The 10,666-nt window shown below is 37.8% G+C and overlaps 1 protein-coding gene and 1 long non-coding RNA gene across 3 annotated transcripts; both read left to right on the top strand.

The window, feature by feature from the left end:
- Window positions 1-7,121: 7,121 nt before the first annotated feature.
- On the top strand, window positions 7,122-7,675 carry LOC145954882 (ethylene-responsive transcription factor 3-like). Its single transcript, XM_083069567.1, has 2 exons — window positions 7,122-7,480; window positions 7,567-7,675. The coding sequence occupies exons 1-2, from the start codon at window positions 7,122-7,124 to the stop codon at window positions 7,673-7,675; spliced, it is 468 nt and encodes a 155-aa protein (XP_082925693.1).
- LOC145954232 (uncharacterized) lies at window positions 7,195-10,377 on the top strand. Of its 2 annotated transcripts, XR_014431407.1 has the most exons (5): window positions 7,195-8,274; window positions 8,347-8,424; window positions 9,574-9,653; window positions 9,940-10,029; window positions 10,224-10,377. It is a non-coding gene; the product is annotated as an uncharacterized LOC145954232 (long non-coding RNA). The 2 variants fall into 2 exon arrangements; XR_014431406.1 differs by lacking the exon at window positions 10,224-10,377 and having other exon boundaries at window positions 7,196-8,274; window positions 9,940-10,118.
- The last annotated feature ends 289 nt before the right edge of the window (window positions 10,378-10,666 follow it).

Raw genomic sequence — 10,666 nt, 5'->3', positions numbered from 1 at the left:
GTTTTTGAAACTTTAGTACGGCCGTATTGGTTTGAATACGGCCGTACTGAAGTTCAAAAACTTCAGTATGGCCGTATTGGTTTCAGTACGGCCGTATTGTAGTTCAAATTGTTCAGTACGGCCATACTGAACTTCTAGGAGGCCGTATTGAGCTTCAATCCTCCCACATCTTTATTTTAAGCTACTCTAAGACTTCTAAACCTACGAATAATCATCCTAGGGTCTTCCAGGAGTCCTTCCGGCTGACTTTCCTTCGGTCTTTGAGAGTCTTCGAGTCTTATTTCCGACCCGGACAATTTTAGGGGTCTACAGCTGCCCCCCCTTTACTTAGTCAAACGGCTTTTTGGTGTACCGGTTGCGAAGTAAAGGAGTTGACCCAATTGTCCGGGGAGTAGGCCATCCTTCTGACTTGTAGTGTCTTCCGATGGAAAATTGTTGAGTAGCCTCTCCAGGTTGAGTATTAGTCGTCGCCTCTCCAGGCTCGTGCATATCTCGGTGCTTCTGACCACCTCGGTAGCTGAGTACCCGCCTCTCCAGGCTTAGCTTCGCTCGTCCTTCGAGCCGGAAGCTACATACCTCCGTGTTTGTGACGACGGGGTAGCGTGAGTACCGCCTCTCCAGGCTTAGCTTCGCTTGTCCTTCGAGCCGGAAGCTGCATACCTCCGTGTTTGTGACGACGGGGTAGCGTGAGTACCGCCTCTCCAGGCTTAGCTTCGCTCGTCCTTCGAGCCGGAAGCTGCATACCTCCGTGTTTGTGACGACGGGGTAGCGTGAGTACCGCCTCTCCAGGCTTAGCTTCGCTCGTCCTTCGAGCCGGAAGCGGCATACCTCCGTGTTTGTGACGACGGGGTAGCGTGAGTATCTCCTCTCCAGGGATTTGTGATGATTTTGTCTCCACAGTCCACGATGCTGCTTCGACGGTTGTTTTTGATTTTGGTGCCGCTGAGGGCTAGATAACGCAGGGATCCCTCTAAGGGATGTGCAGTTACTCATAGGTTCTTGTGTCCCAACTTTTCATTGCGTAGTTGGTGTCCATTGGGGAATTTCTGATTCCTTGGGGATGCAGACACAAAGATGCTCGTTCTGATGTGAGCGATGCCTTATGATTGGCTGACGTCCTTTCGACGTTGGTGGAGTATCCCGGTTATCTTTATTCGGGTGACTCTTTTGATTTTCTGATTTTTGTTGCCTCTATGTAGGCTATTATCCGCTGAGGGATTCTGTCGTTGATTTTGATTAGCTTCTTTTGTTAGGCAGATCATCTTGGCGTTCGGTGTATGGTTGAATACCAAATTCCGCTTGGGGAATGGGTATTGATCTTTTGGATTTTCCTTTTTTTGGAGGAGTGCCTCTGAGTAGGCGAATGTGAATTGAGGATTTTATGTATCCCAGAGTATTATTTAGAAAGCCTCTTCAGGCTTAGCTTCACTCGTCGCTCGAGTTGGAAAGCTATCTTCCATTGAGGAAGTCAAAGTCCTTTGACTCGGATGTTCTGTTCGGATGATCATTGCTTCCATTGGGGGATCTTACCGATCTTGCTTTGATAGCTCTTACTGGGGATTTGGTCCTAGAGTGTGAGCTGAGAAGTCTCTGGGGAGTATTATTTCGGCAAGCCACTCTAGGCTCAATTATTCTGTATAATTTTTGGATTTTCTGTTCAGCCCAAGAGTGCAAGTTGAGATGTCTCTTGGGGAGTATTATTTCGGCAAGCCTCTCCAGGCTCAGTTATTTTGTACAATTGGGGAGTATTATTTCGGCAAGCCTCTCCAGGCTCAGTTATTCTGTATGATGAGGGAGTATTATTTCGGCAAGCCTCTCCAGGCTCAGTTATTCTGTACAATGCGGTTGATTTTCTGAATTTTTGCCTTTTTTGTCGTTTTTTGGCTTTTTCTGTTGACTGCTGTCATACACAAGCAATTTTTCTATTTTTCTATTTTATGCGATTGCATCATGATAAGGTCTTTGAATGTGCAACTAATGTGTGTGTGATGCACAAAATGCAAGTTTAATTATTTTGTTAATGTTTTTAGAAAAATGAATGGCTCTCCCTATCCTCCTTTTCTTGGAGGAATTTCTGTCGTCGACGTGAGGGAAGATTTTTTGTGAGCCTTTTTCGCAGGAGATTACGGATTTTATAGGAACCCCTCCAACTTTCTTTATTGACCGATTATTAAAGGAATTTCATACAATTTTTAAGAAACACCAATTTAGAGGCATAATCACATGGTCAAGAGAGAAGAGAAATGAATAGATATATTATTGATATTCACAAATGTTTTTACAGAAAGATATACAAAGGAAATTTCTGAAGAATGGCTGGCCAGGGTAGGCTATATATATTGGGCTTAACAATTATATCTGTAATTGTCGCTCTTTACGTTCCCCTAGTTGCCTCGGGTGAGATGCCTGAGCCAGGAGTGTAGATGCTGCAAGACGCTTGCTTCTAGAAGATAATCACTTGAACCGCCTTTCGGTTTTCGATTCAAGTGATCGTTGCTTGCTTTGTTTTTGTATCTTATTCTTTTGCCCCTAATTTTTGCCTAGGACGTATCCTAGCGGGGATAAATTCGCCTTTGTTTTGCCTAGTACCCTTGTACTGGCGGGCCTTTTATTTTGCCCTAACTTTTTCCTAGGATGCCCTTTTCGGGTTTTCATCCTAGCGGGCATATGCAAGCAACGTCTTCAAGAATAGTACTTCTTTACCACGTCAGCGTTGACTGGGTATCGAAGTTCTTCTCCATCCATGTCCGTGATGATTAATGCTCCTCCTGAGAAGGCTCGCTTTACCACGTATGGTCCTTCGTAATTCGGGGCCCACTTTCTGATTTTGTCCTTTTGAGCTGGTAGCAATTTCTTCATTACCAGCTCTCCCTCATAGTAGACTCGAGGGTGGACTTTCTTGTCAAAAGCCTTTTTGATCTTCCTCTGATAGGCTTGACCATGGCATATGGCGTTCAGCCGTTTCTCTTCGATAAGATTCAATTGGTCGTATCGGCTTTGAACCCATTCTGCCTCGGAAAGTTTTGCTTCCATGATTACCCTTAGCGAAGGTATCTCGACTTCAACAGGTAGAACTGCCTCCATCCCATAGACGAGGGAGAATGGAGTAGCTCCTGTAGATGTGCGTACTGAAGTCCTATAACCATGAAGAGCGAAGGGTAACATCTTATGCCAGTCTTTAAATGAGACAACCATCTTTTGCACTATTTTCTTGATGTTTTTATTGGCTGCCTCGACTGCCCCATTTATCTTTTGGCCAATATGGGGAAGAGTTGTGGTGTTGGATCTTGAATTCTTGGCACAGTTCTTCCACCCTTTTGTTATTCAGATTAGATCCATTATCAGTGATGATTTATTTCTCCATGCTTCCACTAGATTATTCTAAAATCGTTTGGGACAAGAGAGAAAAGAAAGGAAAGATATTTTTGTTCAGAAGTTTGTGTTTTAGAGGGGATTATTATTGTTTTGAAAACGTTTTTTTGTAAGAATGGATGGCCAAGGTAGGCTCATGTGTTTAGGCTTGTTTGATTAAACACTTATGGAGTTAAGAAGGTCTTGACGTTGTGATTCGACAACTTAGATAGCTTCCCTCGAACCCTTCTTTTCGAATTCAGCTCATGGTACCATCATGGATTTCTTTTGCTTTTTTTCTTTTTTGATTGTCCTTATTCTTGCCTAAAACACCCCTTTGTGGCGTCTCAGCGGACCTTTGTTTTTTTTTTTTTTTTTTTTTTTTTGCAACCCTAATTTTTGCCTAGGTCACCCTTTCGTGGGATTCCTAGCGGGTTCTTTGCTCTTAAGGATTTCTTTTTTATCCATGATGGCACTTGTCGAGGCCAAGGAAAGGTGCTCCAAGTTGTCACACACACTTCCACATAAAAATGATGCGTGTTTATTGTTATCAAGACGATTTTAACCTCATTCGTGCTTATTCAAACAGGGTTAGAATAATGTGGTCTAGAAGTTTATTGTAAGCAAGAAAAGAAGCAATAAGAAATAATAAAGAATGATTTTATTATAATTCTAGCGGAAACATGTGCCCTTATTTTATCACTGATATGGGTCCCAATGTTGACCCCTTTTATCTCTTGGCCCTGCCCCAAATTCACGGTCTCCAATTTCTCTTAATACTGTTGGAGTAGGCGAGCTTCTTGATCTAGCAGTCTTTGCAGATCCGGAGAGATGGTTTCCTTATCACTGTCTTACTCAACCCATTCATCCTCAACTTTCGGATCCCGGTCGGAGCGAACAATTACAGACATAATTATTTTATTGGTTCTGTTTAGGTTTAGAATTATTAATGTTAATGAGAGAAAAAGAGAAAAGAATAAATGAGAGAATGATGCGTGAAAAATGCCTCTTTATTGATGTATAAAAACTGTACAAAAAACCCTTATTTACATGAAAAGGATCTCATGATCTCGGGTACTGATCATGAGTCCCAAAAGAAAAGAAAAATGTGGAGGGGCCCTATCATGGCTTGTTCTTCTCTCTATTCCTGCTTTGGCCGAGGATTCTTACTCACGTCGGGCGCTGTCGAATCAAAGGTGATCCACCCAGCATCGATAAGGTCTTGGACCTTATATTTGAGAGCTCTACAGTTCTCCGTTGAATGCCCCGGTGCCCCCGAATGGTATAGAAATTTGTCTTGCGAATTGTACCAATCGGGGTAAGGTGTATCAATTTTCCTTGGTGGAATGTAAGCTAGAAGATGATCTTGCACTAGCTTCGGTAGGAGGTCGCTATATGTGGTCGGAAGTTTATCAAACTTCTTCACAGGGTTGTACTGCAATTTTCCCGACTTCGAAGCAGAGGAAGATGAGGAAATGGTTATGGCGCTGACTCCTCTCTCCTTCTTCTTCCCAAAGGTCTTCTTAGCTTTAAATGATTGGGAAGGCTTAGCTAGCTTCCCACTTTTCAGCCCTTGTTCCACTCTTCCTCCAACATGCCCCTTCATAGCCCTCAGCCAGTCCTCGAGAGCGTGGTCTTGATCTTTTGAAATCTCGGGCTTTTTAATCGTAACCTCCGCCCCAAGGGGTACAGCTAGCGGAGGATCTTCACTACAAGAAAAACTGTTATTATCTACGGAATATTATCTACGGAAATTTTTCCGTAGATAAAATTTAATTATCTACGGAATATTATCTACGGAATTTTTTCCGTAGATAAAATTTAGTTATCTACGGAATTTTTTCCGTAGATAATGTCCAGTTATCTACGAAAATTTCCGTAGATAAGTTATCTACGGAAATTTCCGTAGATAAGTTATCTATGGAAATTTCCGTAGATAAGTTATCTACGAAAATTTCCGTAGATAACTTAGCTACGGAAATTTCCGTAGATAAATTCCGTAGGTAAAACATATTTTTATTATCTTTTCATTTTTATTTATTATAAAATAATTAGAATATTTAATTTAACATCATTAAAAAAATAATCATTATAAAATTTATTCTTTTTTAATTTAATTATTTATTATAATACTTTTTAGTTACCGTATTTACCAAAAAATTATTTTTAATTAAAATATATTTTAGAATTTTAGTTAATTCATTATCATTCACTCACTTGATTAAAAAGTGATAAAATATAATTAATTTTTAATTAATTTAATAAAATAAAAACTTTAAAATATATATCTAAAATCTGTAATAATTTCTTAAATACAAATATTTAATTAATTAATTTTAATATATACTAAATTTAATTTTAGAAATTTTATAAATATTTTAGTTATAATTTTTATTATCTTTTGATTTAATATTAGATTTCTTTTGATTATGAAAGATATTTACCTGGATTTGAATTATGATTGTTATAATCTTTTGATTTAATATTGGATTTTATTTATTATAAAACATAATAAATAAAATCTAAAATCTAGAGCAATTTCTTTGATACTAATAACCATTATAAGATTTAATTAATTTAATTTCATTATTTATTATAATACTTTTTGGATAATATTTTGATTTTTAGTAACCAAGAACGGGTCAATCTCAAACTAGAATGGGTCATTCTAGACTACAAAAATGGCTTATAAAGATTAGATTGGAATGGGTCGTTCCAACACATGATTATATGAGTAAAATGCGAAGCCAGAACGGGCCGTTTAGATTTGGGAATAGGCCATTCCAAATATGGGCGTTGCAGGTAAAATGTGATTTTAAAACGGGCCGTTCTAGTTTTGGAACAGGCCGTTCTGAACGTTTTCTATTTTGCCTTTTGATTATTCTGTTGGGCTTCTTGTTGGATGTGATGTGTAGATATGTGGTTGATTTTGAGAATGATCATGTTTTGATATGTATTAAAGTGCTCTATGGGTTTCTACAGAAAACCTGTTTATGAGAAAGAGATAAAATAAGAATGTTTTGATCATGTTTACGGGAAACCTGTTTAATGATAACGAGGAAAAATATATTTTTATCACGTAAATTAAAAAATACTCGTAATAATATATTTGAAAATAAATTTGTTAATTTTTTTAAAAAGTTAAATTTATTAATATCATTAATATATAATAGACTTTTATTAAGATAGACTAAATTTTTAAAAAGGTTAGACCTATAGAAAATTCATAATAAATAATAAATCAGATATATATATTCCAAGTATGAATTAACTTATTTTCATCCCTAACATGATATAGAGAGAGAGTCATATGTTTAGTTTTTTTACTGGAAGAAAAATTATTTCCACGTATTAGCCCTAAACAATCAAAATTATTACAGTACTAGAAGGGTAATGTACAATGTAAAACAAATAAATAAATAAATAAGGGGAAGAAATGGAGTGTAAAAACTAAAAACCCTACTCATTCATTCCGCTCCGCAATCGCGAACCCTAACCCCTTCTCCCTCCAAACAAACACCAACCCCCTTCTCCTCTCCCTCTCTTCAAATCCCCAAACCTCCTCCTCCAACCCCCGCTTCCCCAACTCCCTCCTCCACTCCTACACCGTCATTGCTGCCTCTCCCTCTGACTCCCTTGCCTTCCTCTGCCACATCACCCAAACCCATTCCTCTTGTCCTGATGGTTCTTGTAGAAGAGCAATAAACCTACCGTCCTGGTGGTTCTTGCTCTTCCTCCCAACAACCACTCTCTGCACCCTCCACACCCAGATGCACCGAGGGAGAGCCGTCGCCGCCCACCACCACCCTCTGCCCAAGGAGACGCGCTTTCACGGCGTCAAGAAGCGCCCTTGGGGCCGCTTCGCAGTCGAGATTCGAGATCCCTGGAAGAAGTCGCTCGTCTGGCTCGACACCTTCGATTCCACCGAGGATGCTGCCCCGTCCTACGACAACACCGCCCCATCCTTTCGCGGGCCTGAGTCCGACCAGATTCCCCTCTACCAGGCCCACGGCTTCTCCAAGTTCGAGCCCGTGGTCCAGGTGAACCGGCCCACCACCAGCGGCATGAGCAGCACCGTGGAGTCCTTCAGCGGGCCTAGGGTTCCATTTTTCTTATTAGCTTCTGCAAAGTCTTATTTTTAATGTATGCATAAACTAGTTTTAGCTTATAGAGCTTCTTCAACTTGTAAGCTGATTAATTTGCCTTCATTCACAGGCATTTGAGAGTAGAGCTGCTTGAAGGGGTGGTGGCATATCATACTGGGCAGTTGGAGAAATCAAGAAAAGCATTGGCCTTTGCAAGAGCAAAATTTGTCCAGGTGTGATTAAAGTATTATAGCATATTTTGAAAAATTAATTGGGTAGAAGAAAGAAAGTCAAAATTTTATGCTTCTGTTCTATTTTTTGGTCTCCATGTTTCATTGCTATGGTTATTGGTCGCTGTGACATATAACATAGTCTTACAAGATGCACTTCAATGAGATAAAGATCAACTCAAGCTCAAGCTCCTATAACATTCAGAATTCAGCATTACTAATTTTAAATTTTAAAGACACCACTACCGGTAGATATTGAAAATCCCTCTGGCTTCAGGTTTTTTGAAATAGACTGTGTTTTTTTTTTGTATGCCCCCTACACCCTTTTTATCTTTCAAAGAAGGAAGAGAAAGAACTTAACTGTCCAGCCAAATAGACATTTTGTACTTTTCTCCTCTTGTAATCAATGTCTTGTTTTTGTTGCAGCTGCAAGTGCCAGATGAAGCCCTATCACTTGTTATAAGCATGGGGTTCTTTGAACTTGATGCAAAAAGAGCATTGCGAATGAACAATCAAGATGTTGGGAGTGCCATTGATTTTTTTGTTGAGGAAAAGGTGAAGAAATTACAAAAAAAGGAGGAGGATATTCAGCGAAGAAATGAAATTAAGTGAGTGATACTTAATTAATGTTTATTAACATTATTTATTTTAGTTACTCTTTCTAAATAGCTTGCTTCCAGGGAACAAAAGCGTCATGGGATGACACCTTTAAAAAAAGCTGTAGATCTAGAGAGATTGAAGGAATTGGTCTCTATTGCGTAAGTGTTATTTTTGTGTTGTATTGTCTAGTATTGATATTTGGTGCAGTAAAGAGGCTACTTCTTTGTACTTAATGCAAGTACCTATGCTATAGCACTTATAATTAATTTATTTTGTTCATGCGTGGCTTCTATCCTCTAGCGTTGCATGCATACATGCAATTCTAACATGAAGAATTCATTATAACCCAAGTGGTTGTGACATTGCTGGGTTGTAACCTTTAATTCTAGATAAAATATGTAATAAAGGCTTGGTGGGTTGAGTTTCATGAAAATTAATTGAATCAACCTTGTGTTACACTGAATATAAGTAAACCCTACACACAACTTTACGCTTCTTTATGAGCCAAAATGTATAGGACCCTGCAATCACATAATGAAATTGAAATGCCAACCACTTGAACTATTTATGTTTCAGCACCCAAGGGTTACTATCCAACTTTAAACAGAACTGAAAATCATTATTTAAATCCACCAAATCAATTTGGATTTGGGAATTCCCTGGAGAAACATTTTTTGAACTTCGTTGGTGGTGAATTTTTGTCTTCCTGCAACATCTCGTAGAGAAGTTATTTAGGAAATAAAACATATGTTGTTGTTTACTTCTGTCCTGATTTAAATTAAGCTATACATATATTTTTTAAAATATTTAAAAAAATCCATTCTCTAATAAATACATGCTAAACTTTATGTGATAACATGAACAAAGAATGAAGTGGTCCTTTTCTCTATACCCGTCTCTGTTTGGGAAATTTTTATAATAAAAGTAGAGTTCCTCGAATTTCATAACTCCTAACCCATAAGAATACCCAAAATTTCTCTACATTTCTTTGTTTTTGACTCCTAGCTTCTGTGCCATGGTGCCAGTTGTAAGACTCATAACAAATAGTTTTGGAGACTTTCTAATGTGGAACTTACTGTGAAATTATTTACCATGAATGAAGAATAACTACTTGAAATGGTAATTGTGCATAATATATTGGCTTACATTCTACACCAAAATAAAAAAAAAAAAAATTGGCTTACATAATCATTCCAAGTGGTTGTGTTTGTTCTTGGTTTTCAATATTGTTTCGTAGTTTCTTCCAATGGATCAGTGTATCTGCAAGAGAATAGTACTATTTGCTTTTGACTAGTTCATTTACGCAGATGGAAGCATATGCTTGGACATTTTACAAAATCAATGGAGCCCAATTTATGATGTAGCTGCAATACTTACCTCAATTCAGGTCCTAGTTATCCTCTATCTTTTGACATTGCTTTAAGACTATTAATGTTGGCATTGAATTTATGCTTCTGTGAAGTTATGAAAGAGCTCATATGGCCTTATTTTTTATAACTTCATTGTTTTGTAATGTCAGATTTTTTCCTTCTTAAATAGAAAACCATAAGAATTTATTGTATTCATTTTTAATTCCATCACTCAACAAATTAGTAAGCATTTTGATAGAATGCATTTTTTTTGCATTGTTCTGAATATTTTCTGTTCACATGAAACTGGATTTCCTATTGCAGTCGTTGCTTTGCGACCCAAATCCTAACTCTCCAGCAAATTCAGAAGCAGCTCGGATGTTTAGTGAAAACAAATGTGAATACAACAGAAGAGTAAGAGAGATTAACAAAATATTTGTTAATAAATCCTTATATTATAAATCACTTTTTTCTTAATTGTGAAAACATTTTTATTATATTCTCTTGCTCTTTTTGTATCTGACCTTGGCTTTGATTGTCATTTTTATTTCATCAACCTAGTCTAATGTGTTAATGAGTTATATTGTGTGTGGGTTTCGTATTGGCAGCATCAACAAATGACCAGGAAGTTTTTAGTTTCTGTTATGATGATAGATTTTGTCATGGTTTTGAAGAAGTGTTGGAACGGTACAGGGAATTGGTCCCTCAATTAAAGCTTGCATGTATTGAAACATTAGCCAAACTTCATTTCCATTTTATTTTCCCTGTAATTCGTATCAGCTCTCTGCTTATGCTTTTTTCCCTGAGAAGTGATTTTATTAATATTTCTAACCAGGTAAAACTATTTATAAAGATTGGTGTGGAAAGGTAAGTTACCTACGAAAATTTCCGTAGGTAAGTTATCTACGAAAATTTCCGTAGGTAACTTATCTACGGAAATTTTTGTAGGTAAGTTACCTACGGAAATTTCCGTAGATAAGTTACCTACGGAAATTTCCGTAGATAAGTTACCTACGGAAATTTCCGTAGATAAACGCATCCGTAGATAAAT

The sequence above is a fragment of the Cajanus cajan genome, chromosome 2 (genome assembly GCF_000230855.2).
Source record: "Cajanus cajan strain Asha chromosome 2, NIPB_CcT2T_4, whole genome shotgun sequence".
Classification (NCBI taxonomy): domain Eukaryota; kingdom Viridiplantae; phylum Streptophyta; class Magnoliopsida; order Fabales; family Fabaceae; genus Cajanus; species Cajanus cajan.
The sequence above is the reverse complement of the archived record's forward strand: the minus strand, read 5'-3'. Positions and strand labels throughout refer to the sequence as shown.